Below are 23,843 nucleotides of genomic sequence, written 5' to 3' on the forward strand. Positions count from 1 at the left end.
GGTCCGGGAAGATCCCTCATGCCGCGGAGCGGCTGGGCCCGTGAAGCCATGGCCGCTGAGCCTGCGCGTCCGGAGCCTGTGCTCCGACGGGAGAGGCCACAACAGTGAGAGGCCCGAGTACCGCAAAAAACAAACAAACAAACAAAAAAAACAGGACATTTTTTGGACTGGAACGACTGACAGAGTACTATGTCACTGGGGCCAGGGGCAAATGTTAAAGTCGTACACTGCACGGAAGAAAATACAGCACGGCACTGTCTACTTGGAATACCCACAATTCATTCATACGTTAAGTTGAAACTTAACTTGATCTTCCCATGGATTACATCTGAGGAGTACAAATAGTAATCCATTTCAGTGTAGACGTTCATGCAAAAAAGACATGACCCTCCAGGCTCGAGGCATTTCTTTACCTCCTTGCTGCTTTGCCGAAGAAACGTATTGAAAGCACTACCTTGAACTGTTTCTCCAGTCGTGTCTTTCCTCCCGCTCCTGGTATGAGGATACTGTTAACGTAACTATGCAGCTGACTGGAAGATACTTCGGTCTCCTTTCCAAGAATGGCTTCCAACAAGGCATCGTGGATGAAAATGTACTGCTCCTAAAAGGCACACGACATGGTTAGTCACTGAGGAGAGCTGCGACAGGGCAGCCACCTCTGTCCCCTGCGTGAAATCGACCTTGGATGAACTCTTCCCTAGCAGGGACCTCCCTCATGCATTTACAGCCAGGGGGGTCGGCTCCAGTCAGTCCTTCCTTCCTTCCTTATCTGTCTATCTCTCAGAAGTTATTTTAGGGTAGGGCCTGTGCTGCCTTTAGTTCTGTATTCCATACCACGCCCCAGAGAAAGCAGTGGGAAAACGTGTGTTCAGTGAAGGGCTTCAGAACCATTGCCTCCTATATCTCTCTCAGGCTAAAAAACAAGGTTTAAGCGCCCCCAGCATGGAATACACAGCACTAGAGGAAACTGTATCTGCTTCATTTAAGAGCCACACAGAAATGGATGCCTGTGAGCCGAAGAACGGGATCCCGGTTAGGACATCTTCCAACACAAACCTGTAAATTCCTTCCAGGCCCAAGAGAATGCATGTGCCTCACTCTCAGTCATTCAACTTTCAGTTCAAGCGTGTGCTGGAATCACACGAGAACACCAGCACCCCTCCTCACCTCAGTCTGGACGAGGTAGTTGCGCTGTGTCCTGATATGCTTCAGGAATCCCAGGACGTTGACTGTGCTTTTGTCTTTTATCTGTTGCAGCATGCTGTCGATCACAATGTAGGTGCCCGTCCTGCCCACGCCAGCACTGAGAGAAAGGCAGACACTCAACTAGTACACCTGCTGCTCTACCACATCATGAGCCATGGATTACAAAAAGTATCGTCTGAGTCTCCAACGCGCTGAGAAATAACCTACGTCAACTACACTAGGTTCTCTCAACAAGAGGGCTGTGCTGACATACGGAGAGCACGCTCCCTCGTGCGTCTTGAGGGGGAGGGGAAGACTGCCCTCCTACCATACATAAACATATAAATAAATAAAAATATAGTTACAGATTTGCTTTCTCAGCCTTGCTTGCAGCTCAAGCAAAGGGTTTAACTCTGTGATGCCAGGGGCCGCAAGGTGTCTCTCCTGGCAGTAGCCATCTCCGCACCAGAACCACCCCTGCCGAGGCATCGCCTGGTTCTCCCGCTCCCCCCAGGGATTCCGGGAGAATGCACCGTCCTTTCACTAAACCCCCTTTGTGCACAACTCGCGCCCAGGGTGCTCAGTACTGGCAAGTTCCTATTTATAAGGGCTACTTGCCTTTATTAATCCAGGGGTAGGAGAAGAAGAGCCCCTCTGGAAAAGCTGTGGCCCCTTTTATTCCCGTTTCCTGATTGTCTGTTTGTTATTTAAGCAAAACAACACGACCCAGCCCAGGGACACCCGAGTTCTGCCGTACTGAACCACAGGCTTCTTTCGGCAGAAACCTGCCGCCTCAGGTTCCCCATCTCACACAGTTTTGTTGATGATACCCGAGTGCTTTAGATTGACAGACCTTCACCTCTGTTTTAGTGACGCTAAATGGGTGAGCAAAAACGTAGAGTCCTTATGGGACTTTTCCGACGTCTGCAAAGGACCTGCTCTGTGGAGGCATGTTATGAGAGCAGCCCCAAAGAAATGCTGAGAAAAGGCCGGGCAGCTGTGTGACATACATCACAGAATAAGCAACATCTCTTTGAATACCAAAGTGAAAAAAGCCCAGCAATCCAAATGAAACACAGTAAAAGCATTTTTGAAACAATCAGCTAAGGTTGTTTAAGGTAGTTAGTTAAGATGGGAAAATCTGTGCTTTAAAAAAGGTATTTTATATAGCACGTATAAACTGAAAGCCTTTCACACATAAACTAAATATTATCATTTGGAGGAACCCTACAGAAGAGCCATGTTCAAAAACTCAAAATCTCTAGTGCGGAAAGTTCTAAACTTGTGTGTAAGGTTTCTATATAGTAGGAGCTGCCAACCATTTCCCGATAAACACTGGGGATTTTTTATCAGTAATAAGAAGGCGTTATAAAAACTGGAGACTCATCCTCTAAGAGCAGATTTTGTTTTAACCTCAGAAGCAGCAGATGGTTTCTTAATGTGAGGGGACTACAGTGACCTTCCATAACCCTAACGGGTCTCATTGGTCCCAGTTTTCAGCGTTAAGACTCCGTTTCTAAATCAAACAAAGCCGCAAGCAGCAGGGCCACGGTGGTCCAAGTTCACAGCCCACACCCGCTGCTCTGCCCAATTCAAATGCTGAATCCCAGGCAGAAGAAAGGGGACGCCGTCGGCCTCACCTGCAGTGCACCAACACAGGGCCCATTTCTGGAGTCCGGGCTGCTGAGGACCTCCTCACGAAGGTCAGGACCGGGAGGGCGTACTCGGGAACTCCCATGTCGGGCCACTGCGTGTAGTGGTACTGGATCACTACCCGTTCATTCTGACGCCCCTTGGGATTTCCCTTCTGACCCTGAGAGAGGGTGAGAAAAGATGGCTTTAAGCTGGGAGTGGGCATTCTGGTAAAAATCACATAAGGGGGCTTCCCTGGTGGCGCAGTGGTTGAGAGTCCGCCTGCCGATGCAGGGGACGCGGGTTCGTGCCCCGGTCCGGGAAGATCCCACACGCCGCGGATCGGCTGGGCCCGTGAGCCATGGCCGCTGAGCCTGCGCGTCCGGAGCCTGTGCTCCGCAACGGGAGAGGCCACAACAGCGAGAGGCCCGCGTACCGCAAAAAAAAAAAAAAAAAAAAAAAATCACGTAAGGATGTCAGCAAACCTGACCTCTGTTCCCATTCACCTTAACTGCTGTTCCTGCGGTTGGTTATTTCCTCTCTGTGGCCCTGTCATGCCCCAAATGGAGACATGACCTGGGTGCACAGAAGGATCAGACATCTCTTGGAAGAGAAAATGGGATAAGACTGTACCAAGAATGAATGTTTAATATCTGTTTTCTGGATCTGGACCGATCCAAGCACTTTGTAATTTGCCTACAAGGCCTCCATTTCCTGGCAGCATTTGAGATGCCCCAACTCATCTGACTGTGGGCCGGGACTCACGTTCTTTCTCCACTGTCCGGGTTGGACCTTTAGGAGCCAGAGTGCTCGTGCTGTACACTCTCCAGGAGGTGTGGGGAGGATCCTAAGTGACGAGTGGTTCAAAATCTCTAGAGTCAAAGGCAACAATCAATTTATCTGTCACTTTGATAAAGGAAAACTACTCCGAAGAATTCATTTAAGTGGCTGCACTTTTTACACTTGAACCACTCTGGATGAAAAATTTCCCCAAATAGATCACTTGCTGTGATATTTTTTTTTTTTTTTTTTTAATTACCAATACCTCTAAAATAAAAAATTTTTTTTGATGATTCAGGGTCATTAATCCATTGACACTGAACCTTGTAGGGTGGTGTCTGGCCCTGTGCTACAAGGCCTTTGGATGTCTTTGATTTCTTAATCCTTCTGTTACCCCTCATTTTCCTATTTCTTCCGCATTTGCAGTTACGACGGTCAGCGTGCAAAACACCTAACGTTCCTATTGGACTTCCTCCTCTGGCTTAAGCTGTTTCTAAAATAAGAGTAAGCGGGCCGTGTTTAAATAACCTGAGGTGCTTCCGTGAGTAATGGACACTGTACTTAATGAGTATAAACTGGTCATTGGTTAGCTTGGGCCAGTTAACAGCTCTGTTACAGAGAACACAGATAAAAACAGTGCAGCTGATTTTTATATACTTCTGCTATTCTCGGGAAAAAACTATACACAGCAAGGACTGTTAACCTTGCATCACAAATGGGCTTCAGAGCCACGGACAGTGCGTACAAAAATCTCGGTAAATGTGAATTCTCCTGGGGCAAGAGGGAGACAGTTTTATCACATTCTCAAAGATGTCCAAGACTAAAAAAATAAATTAGGAAAACCACTGCTAAAAAACAACTCCCATACCTAAACCTCTGGGGAGTACTACTTTGCGTTTTCCTAACGAGCACCTGTCTTGAGTTCATAGTACTCTGCTACAGTGATCTGTGAGTCTCCATGGGACAGTGGATTGTCAACAAGAGAAACTGAGATAACTTGAAAGCACCACTTCCACAAGGTGTAATTCTCAGGATGGTAACAGCTCTACCACAGAGAGGGGTTTTATGGTTAAGTCACATTAGGAAACACGACGAAGCTATATCGGTTTCTTAACTCTAGCGCACTCGGTACTTGTGTTCCTTGTACATTTCTAAGGGGGAATACGTACTACGTGGCATTCATTTCCCATACTTATTGAAGCACAGAATTTGATTTCTGCAAGCATCTTGCAGGGCTAGTATCCCTTGGGACACACTTTGGGAAGTAAGGCCTTAAAGCTGTCAGAAAATTGGAATTAAAAAGCTACATCACCGAACAAACAGATGCTGCCATATTTGCTGGTTACCAAAACCTCAGAGGACCTTTTTTTTTCCCCCCCAGATGAAGCCTCTTTCATGAAGAGATGAAAGAACTCAATCAGGCCAGTTAAATTCTATTATGTGCTTTGCCAGTATCTTTCACACCATACACTGATGTCAATCAAAAGAGTTGTGAAAAAAATGTTTCAAAAATACTTTTTTAAAAACCAAGTTGGTTATGAGAGTTGGCCTTCGTCGCACAGTAATTTTCATGCTAGTTTAAAAAGAGATGCCCTGGCAGCCCACCCAACTCCTTCAATACCTTTTTCACTTTTGTATTTCGGACCGAGAAACGACGAACAGTATAGCAGGCGTGTACTTTTGTGCTCTTCAGTGTGACAATAATGTTTCCATACTCCTCACTGTTCTCTGTGGGCCAATACTGATCACATTTTCGCTGCAGAAAAGAAAAAAGCTGTAAATTATAACTGCAATTGATGTCACAATTCCAATGTTGATAATGTGGTTTCAAATGATGGTGTGGAGACACAGGCCATATCACCACGTGGTTGACTAAAAAAGGAATGCACGGGCTGCAGTCCTTGCAGGCAGATGTGACCTCTGAAGAGGTTAATCTTGGGACACGTTTGGGCAAGATCACTTGAGAAATGGGCCTAGTGTTCGCGATCATCCTTCAACCCGTGATGTACTTTAAAAGAAGGTCTAAGAGAAATCCTGTATATTTGACCTCTAGGAAATGTGGGTAGGGTATGTTATCAAGGGAGTTTAAGTATCATTTTGGGAGGCTGGCCTGCATTCACAGTTAACACAAAGTCTCCTGTAACTGTGAGAGCCTTCGTGTTAAAAACTGGGTCACCAAAGGCAAAACAGGGATTCCACCGTCAAAGTGAAGCAGCAGTGACTCTGAGTAACCAACCAGAGCCTGGATCCTCATTCCAGCTTAAATTCACGTCTAATGTACGCTCATAACCCAATAAAGTTAACATATGAATCATCATCTTAAAAAAAGGTTCTCTTGGTGATGGTCAAGGTGTTTAAGCAGTCTTTACTCCCCCCACTGTGAACTATTAGTAGTTCCTTGACTAAACGGTTTCTTCCAATGTCCCTGCTTTTGTTCTCTCTCTCCCAGATACTTGGAACGTCCTTCCTTCTCTTTTCAAGCCTGTGTAACTCTTCCTCCTCCTCTTTCACTGTTCAAATCTCACCTCAGATATTAACTCTTAAAAAAAATCTCTGTACTAGAGGATGCATTCCTGTGTTTTGCAGCAACCCCCCCCACCCCGCGCCCCCCGCCAATTAATACCCTATTCACCTCAATCGTCATGTTTAATCCACTCTGCTAAGTGCCTAGCTCACTCTCCTGGCAGGGAGGCCACTTCTCACTTCTCTAACTCTTTTGGGCCTTGCCAAGTTTCTACCCTACAGCGGTACTCCACAAATATCTTTTTGAATGAAGGTACACGATTAAGCCAACAAGCTCTTACTCTTCCTTTTTCCACAAGGTTCGTAATCATGACAATGATTCCAGTGTTTTGTTCCCAAATCATCCTCCAGAAATCTTCAAACGTAGACTTTAACGGTCCCTGGGTGGCGATGTAGGCTTTCGCTTTGTTGTAACCCTTCAAAGATGACACAGCACAAAGTAAGATGAAAGCAGTATCACAGACCAGTTAATAATTCAAGTGCCTTCCGTATTGAGTAGGCTGTGCTTCTCACGTGAGCTCTGTGCGGTACGAAAACACATTCAACAGTCTCTGCAGCACTCTTCATTTATCAGAAACAGGTTTATAAAAAAACATTTCTGACTTACGTCGACATAGTTTGCATTAATGTAGTCGCTGTGCTTAGAGTCCTTTCCTGGTAAAGGTCTTAACTTCACCCTACTGTGATCATCTACAGAGGATAAGAAAAAAAAAAAAGCAAAAACAAAATGTATTAATTCGAAAACTAGCAGCATTCTAAAGCACAGAACAAGGCAAAGAGGCAACACGGCCTCTCCCAGAGTGGCCCGAGAAACCTTCTGGCAGAAGAACAACTAAAAATTCAGAGCTACAGCATTCAAACCCGTCTCCAAACCACAGGGACACTCCTACCTCATGCTCTGACCTGTGAGCGCTAATATGCAAGCAATGCAAATTGTGGTCCTTATTAGTTCATGTAAAACAATTCAGGTTGCAACCCTCCCGGATTGCCTCATCCTATACTTTAAAACCAGTTTCCAAGGTCTTTGATTACTCATGCCCCACCCCCTCCCCACTGATACAGATTTAAAAAGGTGATTTTATTAGATCAAGTCCAGAACATCTATTTTCCGGAGGTGCCATTGCTAAATTCAGCTGGACTCCCCATCACCCCAGCAGACCCTGCATAATTGAGGGAGCCAGAGCTTGCTTCTAAGAGTAATCTCTTCACAGGAATCTGAAGTCCATGATCAGATTTAAGATCCACTTAACCTTCCCCTACGAACAAAAGGTGGGTGGTGATATGTGCCTCTGGCTGCCCAACAGAACGAGCTTGTATTTATAGGATAACAAACAAAAGAAAGCTGAGGTCATACTTTTATTTTTCCCTAGCTAGAAAGAGAATGGGCAAAAGCCCGGATTTCCATTTCTATTTATAATCATGATCGTAAAAGGCTAGCTCAGAAAGAAGTCCAGTGAGTGGATTAGCCCAGACATTACTGACCCCAGACTATATCAAGCACTTTTGGAAAGCCCTCCACGTTCTTGGAACTGTGAATTGCTTTTGTTGTGCTGACAAACTCTCAGACTGCAGTGAGTCTGAACAGGGGCTGCCTGATATAAATGGGCCCCAACTGAAAATACTCTCCTAGGGCATCTGGATGCTATGCCTTAGGAGCATTATACTGTTACTTCTCAGACTGACAAAGAGGAACACGTGTTCCTCAAGTTGCACAATGCATATTTCATCAAAAAGGTGACAGACTAGCTAAAAAGATCAATACTGGAGGTGGCATCCACGTGTGCCTTGAAAGCTGTGATGGCTCCATGAGAGAAGGCTCTTCCTGTATCGTGTTCCAGGCACATTCATGGACTAACTTTACTTGTTCCATAACATTTCCACGCTACTCTTTGCTATATAAAGGCGTTAATATAGGGGTAGACCAAGGTGCCGGGTGATGTGCCCAGAGTCTGACCAAGTGACCAAGAGAGCACCAAAACCCAGCTCTCTGAACTTAACGAAAATAAAACCACATCTAATCTGAATTTGTGAAAGTAAAACCTCAAATGAACTTGTGAAAGTAGAAACATCTCTAAGAAGACCTGGTGGTTTTGTGACAAAACACGATGACCCTTGGGCACATCACACAGAAGTTGCCTTGATTTCCTCCCTCTTCTCTGCCACATACTTTTAGCTAAGGCAGTGAGCTCACTGGAATGCTACGGTGGAGAGTGATGTGTGTGGACATATGCAAGGCATATACACGTGTATATCTCTGCCTGACTTACATGCTTAGAAATGAGGTCTATAAAGGGACAAGTCCTCACAATCTCAGGGAGGTGAGCCTTGACTGGCTTGGCCAACAAATACTGCCAGAGTCAATCTATCCAAAGACTGGCAAGGAAAGAAGACTTTTACTCTTCTTTCTTGTTCTCTTCTCTTCCTTCTCCTCATTCTCTCAGGTAACTGAAACAAATACTCTCATTCAAAAATGACTTTTCGTTCTTTTAAAACGTTTTCTAGAAGATGTAAAACTACATTCGAAGACGACATGATCCTGTACATAGAGACCCTAAGGTCATATATGACAACTCCACAGCTAACATCATACTCAATGGTGAAAAGCTGAAAGCTTTTCCTCTAAGAATGGGAACAAGATAAGGACGTCCACTCTTGCCATTTTTATTCATCATGGCATTAGAAGTCCTAGCCAGTGCAGTTAGGCAAGAAAGAGAAATAAAAAGCATCCAAATTAGACAGGAAGAAGTAAAACTGGCACTATTTGCAGATGACCTGACATTATATATAGAAAATCCTAAAGTCTCCATCAAAAAACTGTTAGAACTAATACATGAATTCAGTAAAGCTGCAGGATACAAAATCAATACACAAAGATCGACTGAATTTCTATACAGTAATAATGAACTATCAGAGAGAGAAATTGAGAAAACAATCCCATTTACAATTGCATCAAAAAGAACAAAACTCCTAGGAATAAACTTAACCAAGGAGGTGAAAGACCTGTGTATTGAAAACTCTAAGACATTAATAAAAGAAACTGAAGAAGACACAAATAAATGGAAAGATAGTCCATGCTCATGGATTGGAAGAATTAATATTGTTAACATGTCCATACTACTACCCAAAGCAATCTACAGGTTCAATGCCATACCTATCAAAATTCCAATGGCATTTTTTCTCATAAATAGAACAAACAATCCTAAAATGTGTGTGGAACCATAAAAGACCTCAAGTAGCCACAGCCGTCTTGCGAAAGAAGGACAAAGCTGGAGGCATCACACCCCCTGACTTCAAATTATATTACAGAGCTATAATAATTAAAACAGTATGGTACTGGCAATAAAAACAGACACACGGATCAATGGAACAGAGTAGAGAGCCCATAAATAAACCCACACATATACGGTCCACTGGTTTATGACAAAAGGGCCAGGAATACACAATGGGGAAAGGACACTCTCTTCAATGAACAGTGTTGGGAAAAGTGGACAGCCACATGCAAAAGAATGAAACTGGACCACTACGGTCCATCATACATAAAAATTAACTCAAAATGGATTAAAGCCTTGAATTTAAGACCTGAAATCATAGAACTCCTAGGAAAAAACAACAGAGAAAAAAAAGCTCCTTGACATAAGTCTGGGCAGTGAGTTTTTTCAATCTGACACCAAAACCAAAAGCCACAAAAGCAAAAATAAACAAGTGGAACTACATCAAACTAAAAAGTTTCTGCACAGCAAAGGAAACCATCAACAAAATGAAAAGGCAGCTTACCGAGGGGGAGAAAATATTTGCAAATCATGTATCTGATGAGGGGTTGACATCCAAAATATATAAATAACTCACACAAATCAATAGCTAGCAAAACGAGCAATCAGTTAAAATATCAGCAGAGGACCTAAATATCCATTTTTCCAAAGAAAACATATAGATGGCCAATGGGTACATGAAAAGGTGCTCAACATCACTAATCTTCAGGGAGATGCATATCAAAGCCCCGATGAGATATCACCTCACACCTGTTAGAGTGGCTATTAACAAAAATGGAAAATAACAAGGGTCACACAACTGTTAGAACTAATGAGTTCAGTCGAGGTGGTTAGATGCAAGATCAACATAACATACAGAAATCAATTATATTTCCATACGCTAGCAATGAACAATCTGAAAATATCAAGTAAACAATTCCATCCAAAAGAATAAAATACTTAGAAATAAATTTAACAAAAGCACAACACTTGTAAAATACAGATTGCTGAAAGGAATAAAAGATGATCTATATAAATGGAAAGACATCTCATCTTCATAAATTGGCAGACCTAATTTTGTTAAGATGGCAATGCTCCCCATATTCATCTATAGATTCAAAATAATCCGTATTAAAATCCCAGCTACATTTTTTGCAGTAATAGACAGGGTGATCCTGAAATTTATATGAAGGCACAAGGGATCCAGAATAGGCTAAACAACCTTGAAAAAGAAGAGCAAGGTTGGAGGACTCACAGTTTCCAATTTCAAAACTTATTACAAAGTCAGTACTCAAGACAAGTGTGGCAGTGACATAAGGATAGACATACAGATTAATGAAAAAGAAAGGAAAGTCTGGAAATCAGCCCTCACCCTTACGGTCAGTTGATTTTTGGTGGGGTGCTAAGACAACTCAATGGGGGAAAGAAGAGTCTTTTCAACAAATGCTGCTGGGACAACTGGATATCAACATGCAGAAGAATGAACCTGGACCCCTACCTCACACCATATACACAAATTAAGTCAAATGGATCAAAGACGTAAATGTAAGAGCTAAGACCAGAAAACTGTGACAGGTGTAAATATTCATGATCTTGGATTAGGCACTGGTTCGTTGGATGTGAGAACAAGACCACAGGCAACCAAAGAAAAATACACTGAATTTCACCAAAATTTTAAAAATCTGTACTTCAGAGGACATCATCAAGAAAGTGAAAAGACAACGCACAGAATAGAAGAAAATACTTGCAAACTATGTATCTGATAAGGGATTTGTATCTAGAATCTATAAAGAACTCAACAATAGAAAGACAAGTAATCCAATTAGAAAATGGGCCAAGGATCTGAACAGACATTTCTCCAAAGAAGATATACAGGTGGCCAATAAATACATGAATAGATGTTCAACATCACTAACCATTAGGGAAATGCAAATCAAAACTACCATGAGATACGACTTCACACTGATTAGGATGGCTATGATCAAAAAAACATAGTAACAAGTGTTGGCAAGGATGTGGAAACGTTGGAACCTGCGTATATTGCTGCTGGGAATGTAAAATGGTACAGCCACTTCGGTAAACAGTTGGGAAGTTCTTCAAAATGTTACACATAAAGTTACCATATGACCTAGCTATTCAATTCCTAAGTAAGTATATGCCCAAGAGAGTTGACAATATATGTCCGTACAAAACCTTGTACACAAATGTTCATAGCAGCCTTCTTCATAATAGTCAAAAAGTAGAAACAGCTCAAATGTCCATCAAGTGAGAAATTAATATGTGGTATATCCATAGCACAGAGTATTATTCGGCCATAAAAAGGAATGAAGTAGTGATATAAGCCACACCATGCCAAGTAGAAGTGACACAAAAGGCCATATAGCGTATGATTCCATTTATATGAAATATCCAGAACAGGCAAACACACAGAGAAAGAAAGTAGGTACGTGGTTTCTAGGGACTTTGGGAGAGGGAGGAATTGGGAGTGACTGCTCATGGGTAAGGAAGTTTCTTGTTGGGGTCCTGAAAATGTTCTAAAATTAGATGGTGGTGATGGTTGTACGACTCTGTGTCGATGATAAAAACCACTGAAATTCACTTAAAATTTAAACTCAAATTAACGTTAAAATGGGTGAATTGTATATGGTACGTGAATTACATCTCACTAAAGTATTGTTTAAAAAAACTATCTATAGTAGCGTGCAGATTTAAGTGGTCCGATTTAAATGCGCTGTTACATAAAATTGCAAGTACAAACATCTGTGCCCCTGCCCTCAATACAGAAGTGTATATTTTCAGCCAGTGAGCCAAGCCACGGCGTCTACGAAAAGTGGCCTTCTAGCCACAGAAGTAGCCGGTCCTCTTAGGGTATTCCTTGAGGCTCTGTAAGAAGAACACATATTTGTTTGCGTCCTGAACTTCCAGGCTATTCTTGACCCTGGAAACGTTTTGGACGGGACTAAGCACATGGGCCACGAGGACTGGTATAAACTAATTACCTAATCTTAGAGCGGCTGCTTGGAAATTCAACTTCCTTGATTCAGTTCCCAGTACTTCCATTTGTGTTAAAAGACGTGGCTCTCATTGGTTAAGAACAATGTCGAGATAGCGACATGACATTACATTTTGGTTCCCAGCATCGGATATGAAATCACTTCATGTAAAAACGGTAAAGCTCAGAACATTTCCTTCGATCACCTGATTATTAAGCAGAGATCTGACAGCTTCGTGGAAGCCTCAGCGGGCAGAGCGTCCCCATTTCTTCTTCCACACTGTTGAAGATGGGCTAATGAGAGGTTAACCTGCAAGTGTAATTTTCTCTTGGCATCCTGGTTCTGATTGCTTGCCTTTCAGCTTCTACCCAGCAGGAAGATTTCATTTCCCCGCAGTTGAAGATAGTTTAAAGTTTATTACTCACATGCTAAAATGTTGATGTATCTGTTTTTGTGCTTGTTATCTGGATGATTAGAATGTTCTGCAGTGATGTTCATATCAGCTGTACAGCGCTGGACCTCCTAGAGAAGAAAACGAACATCGAGATTTCCAAGATTTTTAGACACGCTTTAGACGTTTAACAACAAGGTCGTAGAAAGAAAGGAACTATTACTTACATCCAAAAGCACAGAGTATTCACACACTTCCCAGACACGGGCCACCGTCACCTCCCCAAACTCAACTTCAGAAATGATTACTGACATATTAATAACAAACGTATGAAGGATGTGAACAAAATAAAAGGATTTCATTCTTCACTAATTCATCAATCATCTACTTTATTCCAGATTTTGACCTAGGCATGGGGATTACAAAATAGTTATCTCCTTTTGAATATGTCACAGTCGGATGGCTGAGAACAAACAACATGTAAAAGGATGACGACAGTCAAATGTGATTAGTCGAAAAGACGCCCGAAGAAACTGACGGGAACACACAGGAAGGCTTTAAGACAGGAGGAGATGATTCACCCGGGCCTTAAAGGATGAACAGGAATATTGCAGGCTGGAGAATAATCTCCACCATGATTTGCAATATGCTTATATTACAGTCCTTACAGCCTCGTTTTATAACTAACAGATTACACATTGACTGTACTCAGCCCTGCAATGACACTAATAGAACTTAAACAGTTGTCATATCTGGCTCAGATATATATGGCTCTGATGCGTTATCTGTTAACTCTGACTTTATTTACATTATCCTTCTTTAGAAAAACAGCAGTGGGGGAAGCAACCCTCCTCTCCGGTCACCTTTGCCACGGGTAGAAACATCATCCATTAGCCTAATACCAGATTGCTAAAAAGCCACATTTTTCTACACTGTGTGCTTCAAACCCAAGACTGCACTGGCGCGAACTAATAAGGGAAGTCATTAGCAGCGCACAGCTGCGGCAAAGAGCAGGGGCAAAGTGACACAAGATGATCAGGAGAAATGTTTTACACGTAACAGATGTAACAGAGTTTACGAGCGTGCAGACTTTTCTTCACAAAGGAGCTGCATAGCAATTATGGATGATTTCCACCGCATTTACATCACGCATAATGAAACAAGGAACTGGCTGTCTTTCATATTTGCAGAGTACTTAGGAGGAACTCACTGTGATCAAAGAACTTTAACTAAGGTATTAAAAACAATGGGCCACTAACTAGTCAAAGAAACCATATTCATGGACACCCGGTTCCTGGAGGATATATATTCAATTTTTCATAATTGTAGGCATTCCCAGTGGAAGGAAGGAAGGGAGGGAGGGAGGGAAGGAAGGAAGGAAAGGAAGGAAGGAAGGAAGGAAGGAAGCAAAGAAAAAAAGAAGACCCACAGGCATTAATTCAACACACCTCTCTGGGGAAAGTGTGCGTTTCATGACAATTCTTTATCTTTTCTTACTTTCGCTAAATGTGATAAACTCTGATAACTTGGTATTCTACCTAAAATGGTTTATAACCTACAGTTTGGCAAATGCTGGTTTAAAGGGCCTTAAGGCTGCCTTTGGCTCTTTTCTCTAAAATAGATAATAAAATGTGAGCACAATGGAATGAGTCTGACATCTTAACATCTCCAAGAACAGAAGCAATGCTAGCCCTACTCAGAATATTTGCCTTTTTAGAACTGCCTTGAATGCCTGACGCGTGCTCTTCTGAATAGTTTCAGGGCCAGGAAACCTTCGAAAATGGATTTGTATTCTGGAAGACATTAATTCAGTCTGTACACAAATCCGTGAAATAAGCTGACATGCTTTGGTTTCTGGGTTTTGAAGGTCATACCTTTGGCATGTACCTCTTCAGGGCTGAGCTGCTCAGATATCTTGTGCTGAGCTTTCAGCTTTTAGTACCTTAGTTTGAGATTCGCTTTGTTTATTGCTATTTTCTTTCCCATTGTGTGGCTCCGGCCACACACTATGGACTGAGGTGGGGCCTCTATTATAGTCTAATGCAATTGACCAAGCCTGCGTGGGAGCAAGCTGTCTGTACTGTTTAAAGCAGCCATTCAATATGGCCAATCAAACTCTGTGTTATCTAAAACTCTTGGTCTGATCCGTTGCCTCTATTTCACTTTTCCAATTATATGAATGACAGAAAACAAAGGAGAGTCACAAATAATGTTAAATCTGATTTTATGAGAACCCAAGGGGTTTGCCTATGGCCTTCTGATTTTGTCTTGTGGATAATAATGTCATCTGTAATTCCTTGCAGTACTCCCTGACTCATTTAGATGCTGATAATATCACCTGATCCTGGAGTGGCTTTTCTCCATCAGAACTGGCATTTCAAAGTTAATGTGATTTTAATAGGTGTTAAAACCTTTTGAAGTGACACTGGCCGATAGAGTGTGTATAGTAAAGTTACCTGTTCAGCACCCTGATAAAAAGTTTAAGGTTTAAGCTTGTTTGTACTTTACTGTCTCTGTCACAGAGCTGGTATTCTCAAAATGAATACTCTGCGAAGGAACGGGCACACGATCACAGAAGAGAGCCAACTGAGAACAAGAGATTTAAAATAAAGTATAACTTAAAAAAACGAACAAACAAAAACACTAAAAGTTGACAGACACAGAATTCTTGGGAGATGATACAGACTACATCACCTCCTGCCTGGAGTTGTGGGTGTGAAAGGCTGTCCAAAGGGCACATGGTGACCTACTGTCCTCCCATTCGGTAGCTCAAATGGAAAAAAAATAAGCCAACCAGAACAGATCTAGAAATCTTTCCGATTTCTCAGCTTCACAGTGAAGCAAGCTGAGAAGGAAATATTTTGGACCTGGTGACCAAGTGTTAGACCGAGTGTGTGTAACATTCTTAGTGTCTGAGTTCAGGCAGCCCACAGCTGTGTTCAGGGGACTGTTGTACACAAGGCTAAGTCATGACCACAGCTCAGTGCTTTGTTCAGTGTCGGGCTCAGAGCTGGCCCTCGCCAGGTACTGGCCACGCTCATCTTCCTACCTCTACTTTCCTCTGCTCAGGCTACGAACTGCTGCCGCCCTGATTTTCTTCAAATGCTGCTTTGACTTTGCTGTTCTCTCACTCAGACGCCTCTAGAGAGACGCCAGATTCCTCAGCCAGGCTTTCAAGGTCCCATCCTATTTTCCACCTACTCCCTTCCCAATGCCACACAGTTTTAACTCCATGCCCCTTGAACAGACCGTATGACCACCTCCTGCTCTCTGCTTCTGCCATTCCCCTCGCAAAGAATGCCTGTCCTCTCCCCCATCCGAATCCGCGTGTGTCTTTATCTAAAATGACTGCCTTCCCCTCCAGAAAACCAGCCCATCTTTGGAGAGTGCATCACAGTGTCTATCATCCTGCAGCTGGTCTATAAAATAGAATTATTTTTCCTGTACGATCTGTGAAATTTGGCTAACGCACGTTTTTTCTCACTCTTCGTAAAAACCTCAACTTAACCAACTATGATGTTTCTCATGATAAGGGTTTAAAATGTTTTCCTGTGGGACATCTAAGACCCACACTGGCATCTCGTCACCGAGGCTCCGGAAACTCGACAGGGCCATTTTCTGCCGTCCTGCAGGCAGCATTCTTTCTGCAGCTTTCCGCCTCTGTCAGGAACTCTTGGTATGTGTCATCGGCAACACTAGAACTCTGCATCTCACATAAAGCGATTGTGGCCACTGGTCCCTTGGCGCGTGAGCTCAGGTGGACAAAGCTTTGTTCTCTTGATTTAAGATGAGCAACTGGCCCAAATTTAGCTCAGCTGGAGCTAATTGTAACAGACCTGATCCCCCAAAGGATCTTGTCAAGGGGTATTGGACCTCCGGCCTCATCTCTGCGCTCAGCCTTTAAACCTGTGATACTCCTGACCCCTGCCTATTAACTCTGTTGACCCACAGGGCCTTGGAGCTCCCCTGATCTTGAAAGATTACATGCTAGCATCGCGCCTCTGGAAGCCTCCTGGATTGTGACTGGGGAGGCCGGGGAGGCGTGAGGTTGTAGTCAGCTAAGGTAGCCAAGGGAACAGTCACTGAACAGTATCTGGGCATAAGGACTGACGTTATTTGCCGTGACTGCAAAATCTGCTAGAGGTATAATGTCCCCAGCTTTTAACGGCCTCCAAAATCTATCTGACAAGGACCAAAAGCTTGCTTCCAGCATCACCTCTAAACAAAGACTCAAAATTACCAGTGAATCCTTTCTCATTCTCCTCCAAGCAGCAAAGCTCTGAACATATGACAGCTATTCACCAAATTTGTTTTTTTTCCCATTTCCCTCCGAGATTTGAAATCGAGATGGGGCAAAGAGAACTTCTGCAGAAATACCCAATCAAAACACATAGGATCCTGTCTCCTTTGCTCTGCTCCAGAACTTCATTTCTGTATTAGCACTTACTTTGCTTTGCCCTCTTTCTCCTTTAGCTGTGTATACTCTAGCCTCCCCCCGCCCAGCAGGCTGAACTCCCTGAGGGCAAGCTCTCTGTCCAATTCATCTGTGTGCCTTATACCATGTAGGTACTCAGTACCGGCGGAGAATAGTAGGTACTCAGAGAATACCAGGTACTCAGTAACTGCAGAATGAGTTGCTTTAACTCCTCTCAGTAGGCAAATGTTCACTGTGCAGTGGTTTCCTCTATAATCTTAAGATTAGCTCTTTGACTAATTTTAGGCCTCTATTCAGAGGTTATATAAGATTTTTATAAGTCAGATTCTCAGCCCTCTGGGAAGGCTCTAGCCCATAAAGATCACGTACTGGGCTCCCAGTACTCTTGGGTGCGGGGCGGGGGGCGGGAGGCTCCTTATTTTGACTGCCTGCCCGCTTTTTTTTTTTTTTTTTTGCCAAGGAACTCACTGGCCCATCAGCTGCATGACCAGTTTTAGACCATCACTGGTAATGCTGGTTATCTCTCCTTTGACTTCGGCTCATTATAGGACATTACCTCCATGAGAGTCTGGAGGGCATCCAGGTTAAACATGTGGGCTTGAGTCAGAAAGCCTTGGTCTTAAACCCTATTGCTGCCACTTCCTAACCGAATCACCCAATGCCTCAGTTTTCTCACGGGTAGCTTTCCTCATCTGCGAAACAGGGACAATAAAATAGCACGCACCTCATGGGGTATTTCTGAGGAACGGGCGAAATAATCCAGGCAACCGTGCCAAGTAGATGCCGGCCGTCGTTACTCCACGTAAAAGAAATCTGAGCTTGAGGTTACCACTCTCTTAATATGAGGGGTTTGTTTTATTGTTGTTAAATTACCCAAAATCTCTCATCCTGACCTCCTTTTTACAGCCTATTACAGTCTCTTGTTTATAAAAACAGCCTTGATCGCTTCTTACAGAGCCTGTTACCATATTCCTTTCTTGCAGAGCTACCCAAAAGGAGCACTACTGCTGTTTTAAAATACTTCAGATTCCCCCTAAATCAGATGATGACAGTATGTTAGTGAGCTTTTCTATGTCTCACTTCCCCCTTTCCGTGGCTGTCTCACTATCCTTTGAAGGAGAAAGGATGTATTCCTAGTCCGAATAGCCCCGATTTGAAACCTTTCAAACCAGGACAGACTGTGAAATAACAAGAGTAGAACAAAGCCTCCCTCCTCCCCGCCCTCCCTGTTCCAATCCTGAAACTACCAGAGTAATACTTAAGCTAGAGAGTTCGATACAGGCGACAAAAGCTTCTAGCCACAGTTTTCTTTTTAGGATAGAAATAGGGTGCAGGTGCCCAGGATTTGCTAACAGGCGTGATTTTGATGCAGCGAAGCCCATTTTGAGTCAGATCAAGTTTACAGAGGTGTAGCTGATTATTTTGAATAATTAAACGGTGTCAAAACCAGCTGTGATGAATAGCACTGGGGTCTCAAATCATAAATAATTGAGAGACTGGAGTTGCATTTGAACATCCTGATCAAATTCTCGTCTCTAGAGGATAAATGTTTGTCCCGAATACCATCAACATTGTTAAATGCCTCAATATTCTTGCTCAGTCATCCAGCCAACCCGTCAATTGAACTAAATCACTTGAACACCACACACATGTGCTGTCCTCATGTGCTTTGTACTTGGACAGGCACCTTTTCTGGGGCAGCATCTAAGAGCCGCGCTAAACACTTGACGTGTTTTTGTTTGTTCCATGAAACATATGACTGCAGAAAAAATCAGAGGGGCCCTTCTCTCTACCACCGTTGCTTTGCTTCTGCTCAAGAAATAAAACGAAAACAAAAAAGCTAGGAGAAGGACTTAATTTAAAACAAGTTGTCAATATAACTGCCTTTAGGATGGCCTTTGGGGACTCCAAATTTGCACAGAGACAGGGGCTTCTGGTCCTCTTTTTCTCTCTCTGTGCGAAATAACTGCACCTCCCAGCTGTATGGCTCCTGGGCGCTCTCAAAGGGCTTACCTTCCATTATTCCACGTGATCCCCAGAACCAATGTCGTGAAAAGAGGTGGGCAGGTTAGTGCCATCATCGTCATTTCCATTTGAAAGCAGAAACGAGACAGAAAGGAATCGACTTACCCACAAAGCTAGAAGACAGCTGAGCTGCCATGAAAACTTGGCCTCCTCGGCACAACTCTTGCTGCCAGAGATGTGCCTTAGTGAAGCGCCTCAGTGAAGAAAAGGGCAGTCTGTTTAATAGCTCCTCATTGACACCCTGTCATTGCGGAGCTGGCACGGAACCCAGAGCTGGCAGGGTAGTGCGCGCTGCTCTCTACCTTGTCTCCTCCATCCCGGTTCTTAAAATCAGAAGGCTGCGTTCACCCACGTCTCCTCTCCAAGGATTAATAATCACGAAGACAACCATCGACCTTTGCATGGGCTTAACAGTTAACCCAGCACTTTCCAGGATGTTAATCATTCGTTTTTTTTCCCAGCATCGCTGGGGTTGGAGGTGACATCGGTGCCATTTTTAAAAATGAGGGAACTGGGGATCAGAAATGAAATGACTGGCTCAAGGATAATAAAGGTCACTCCTGGTGGAGCCCGCTTCAGATCCCTCAGACCTCAAATCTGCCGTCTCTGCTATACCTTGTACATCCCAGAAGTGACACGGAATGAGAAGCCCTGTCCTTTGCATGATGACTGCTGTCCCGGTTAGAATGCAGATGAAGAGAGAATCTGAGGTTGCCTCTTTCCTGCCACTAAGTCTGTTCTTTCACAGAAGTGCACAAGCAACTCCCTTTCACCTCATTTTTACTGGGAAAAGAGGGCCTGTTAAAACTCTAAGTGTAAGGAAAAGAAAAAAGAGAATCAAGTCCCCACTTTCCTCAGTGACTGCTTCTGTTATGCTTGAAACACATTCACTTCAAGCTTACAAAAATCCCTGTAAAATGAGAGTTAGCTTTCAGGAAGGAAACTTCCGGTTTTGAAACATACCTCAAAATCCTCAGAGAACCCATGCTGGTTATTAGAATAGAGCTCACCGATGTGTTTAACAAACTGTTTGACAGGAATGGCTTCCATGTCATCTGTGGGAATAAAACAATATTCAGAGTCACAAAGAATACTTCCATAAACAAATAACACTGATAAGGGATCACTGAAGACAGATATTTGATTTTTGCAAAGAGTCATGTAATTGTATCACCTGCAATAGATGTCTTCAAGGAAAGTCTCTGGATTTACTTGACATTAGGGTCTCATTATGATTCTGAATGCCTAAATGCTAGGTTACATAGGGTTTTAAAAATGGTCTTAAACTATTACCTTTATTCTTTATATTCAAGGCAACTTATGTAGTTAACTCACCACGTCATACCCTTAACTAAAATTCTGAGCTTACCAAGGGTACTTATTTGTTAAGAAATGTTATCACACCCTACGTTTTTCAAAACCTTGCTGTTCAGTGGGGTCCAGCTTGAAGTTGGAACAACTAAGTCCTATTTCTGATCTCTGAAGTCTAAGCAATCTTTTTACACAATTACAGACAGGTGCCACTGTACCAGCGGGCTTCGGGTACAATGCCATCTATGTTTAAGTGTTCACAATTTTCGTTCAAGACAGCTGTGTCTACGCAGTGCCAAATTAACCAGTTTGATGGAATTAACTGGATTTTTTTTTTCCCGGTGTTGACAGACTAGGTGTAGATTCAGGAAGACTCCACATTGCAATTTATCTGTAGTGCTGTCACTTCAAAAGGGCGTTTTCAGTTCCTGAGCCCCAAGTGTGTTTTAAGCCGATGTACCCAGATCCACTCTGCTACTTGAGTACCGCCGGAAAACAGCCACACCCCGCTAACTGGAGCTCCCCAGCCTCCTCCTTCCCTCCTTCCCTCGCCCCTCCCCCGCAAATATTTCCTTTTAAAAATATTCTGCTGAATTTGAGATAAACAACAGACATGACATTTACTTTATTCAGAGTGAAAGATCTTTGGCAAACGCACAAACATCTAAACCGCCACAGATGCTTTTCTTAGCAAAGGGTATGAAGATCTGTATGTGTAAATGAGGTCCTACTTTGGCAAGAATGTTATAGATCCAGGCCTGACAATCTGATTTCTCTTCATCTGGTGACAGTTAACATTGACTATGTCATTCCTTCTCTACTTTCTTTCGAGAGAGCAAAGCTCTAGGGTGGCTTTTTGCATCTATTGACATTTTCAAACTTGCATCATTCTAAAGCGGAAAAAAGCATCTCTCATATACTTTGTTTAAGGTGACTTATAAACGTTCATAATCCAAACTGCTTAGCAGAGGAATGTTACTTATCAAATAGGGGGTGCTCTGTACGTACAGAGTCCTTCTGTGTGAACAATTAAAGACCTAATCATTTTAATAGGCCACCTTATGAAAAAAATTGCCAAGTTATTTACAAATATTTCAGGCTTGAAGATGTTCATGAATATGCAATCATTTTGCACGCCCAAGAAATCTATAGCTCCCATAATGATGTAACCAGCATTAACAAAGTAAGCCGAGCCAAAATGTTTCCCCAGAATATTTAGCAGAATGCACAGTTCAAGAAAAATTTCCCAAATTATCTGATCACTTCACTTAAAATGTTTAGAAGTAAGCAAATCCTACAGTAATGATCAAGTGGCAAAGAAAAGACCTCAAGTTGAGAGAAGGACTAATGTGGACAAAATTGGAGCATCTCTAAAAGATTAACCCAAGAATAAACTCATCTTCAGACAAGAGGCAGCATACATAAGATGGGTCACAACCTAGCCCCACAAACACTCCAGCCTACAGACTGCAGGCAACACTTTTCTCCTGTTTATTTTGAAATGGAAAACACAATGCTGTTTCCAAGAGTAGAGTGACGTGGGGTTAATAGTATAATAGGCTGAGGGCAATATTTATTCCATAGTGATAGTTTAGAACTGGAGATTCCCAATAAACTTATGGTGCCATGATTAAGCACATGGACCCCAGTTCAAAATAAGAAAAAGCACATCAGCTTTAGAGGTATTTTACTCTGCAAGGTACATACCACGGTGTTTTAAAGGGCATAGCCCAGCTCAAGTCACTAAAAAAAAAAGCTTTCAGGTGACCAATTTATTATTTTTTCCTGCAGAGTGCTCAACTGTGCTATCCAAGCTAACGCCACACATGCCCAGAAATCAGCTGCTCTGCTCCCTCCACGGCTAGATGCAGCAAAAGCCAGCAGAGCTCAGTATGATAATCGTACATGGAAATCACCGACTCACTAGCCTCCAATTTGATTCTTTATCCAAAGAAGTCTAATCATACTCCTCCGGGTTTCCAGGCACCACCAGTAACATCATAAAACTACCAGACAGGCAGATACATACACACACACACACACACACACACGCGCGCGCGCACGCGCACGCACGCACGCGCACACACACACACACACACGCGCGCGCACACACACACACACACACACACACACACACACACACACGCTGCAGTGACCACCATCAGCAGCCCGGATAACACATTATTTGTCTTTCAATCAAGATAAATGAAACTGAGGGGTCGGTAAATCTCTTTTTCCCTCAATATTAAGATGAATATAAGGCTACAGCTAATTAGAAGCCCTAATAGTTTTCCTCTTACATCGTTTTTCTATTAAATTTCTCTCAACATGAGCCAGATAATTATAAAATTAACTAGCAGAAGGCCAAGCAATCAGGACGGCATCATAGACCTGATCTGTTCAATTTTTATCCAGAGAGATCCTGTGTTATAAGAAGATATCCATCTATAGAATGTTATTTCCACCTATACATCTGAGTTTCAATAACAAACGCAGCAACTATTAGTAGCACTAAGTATGGACCAGGCACCTATCTGTGCCCTTTACATGTATTAACATGTACTCATTCCTCCCCAAAGCCCTAAGAGATAGGTACTATTTTCATACTCATCTTATAGTTGGGAACACAAGCTCAGAAAGATTAACTGAAGCCTGGAGTATGGCAGTGGAAGCTGGCCACAGAGACAAGGCAAAGAGTGCTCCGACTGGGAGAGAAGAGCTGTTGTCTGGGTCACAGTGAACGGGAAACCACTGGAAGAGGCATTTACTGAGCGCCTAGGACTTAGCCAGATATTAGGGAGATGGTGTCTGCCCAAGGGCAGCGCTTGTTATAATGAACATAAGAAAGTAAGAGCAAGAACCGTGTGTAGTGACACAGTGAGGACGAGCGCCATCCAAGGGATGGATTTGATGACTTAGGTGAATATAAATGTTGCTGACGCAGGGGAGATGGGGGAGAAACAGAAAGAAAAGCAAAAGATGAGATGGAATCAAAGTAGAGACGTTTTCACTGACCACAGGTTAGAGGTTGGCTTATTATGCTACCGTGAAATGGTCTAACGATAGAGTCGATATAAATGTGAAGAGAGACCTTACTGATTGCCAGGGACTGTGCTCAATGCTTTTCATACACTTACCTTCACAAGAACTAGGTAAAGAGGATGTCATCGTCTTCATGTTACATGTAAGGAGACTGAGGCAACTTGTCTGAAGTGACACAATTAGTAAGTGGCAGAGCTGAGGTTTGAATCCTGGTGTATTAAGCCCAAAGCCTGTGCTCCCATGCTCTGGGACATTCATTCTCAGAGCACAGTTTCAAG

General features: G+C 43.0%; 1 protein-coding gene across 1 annotated transcript in view; it reads right to left on the reverse strand.

The window, feature by feature from the left end:
- The window catches only part of PTPRG (protein tyrosine phosphatase receptor type G), a 313,959-nt gene that overhangs the window by 21,976 nt on the left and 268,140 nt on the right, over positions 1 to 23,843 (reverse strand). The window contains 8 exon segments of the mRNA XM_007454772.1: positions 455 to 601; positions 1,168 to 1,303; positions 2,826 to 2,998; positions 5,219 to 5,353; positions 6,402 to 6,536; positions 6,728 to 6,810; positions 12,787 to 12,883; positions 20,176 to 20,267. Coding sequence (XP_007454834.1) covers positions 455 to 601; positions 1,168 to 1,303; positions 2,826 to 2,998; positions 5,219 to 5,353; positions 6,402 to 6,536; positions 6,728 to 6,810; positions 12,787 to 12,883; positions 20,176 to 20,267 — 998 coding nt within the window.

Source organism: Lipotes vexillifer, unplaced genomic scaffold, assembly GCF_000442215.2.
Source record: "Lipotes vexillifer unplaced genomic scaffold, Lipotes_vexillifer_v1.1 scaffold8, whole genome shotgun sequence".
NCBI lineage: Eukaryota > Metazoa > Chordata > Mammalia > Artiodactyla > Lipotidae > Lipotes > Lipotes vexillifer.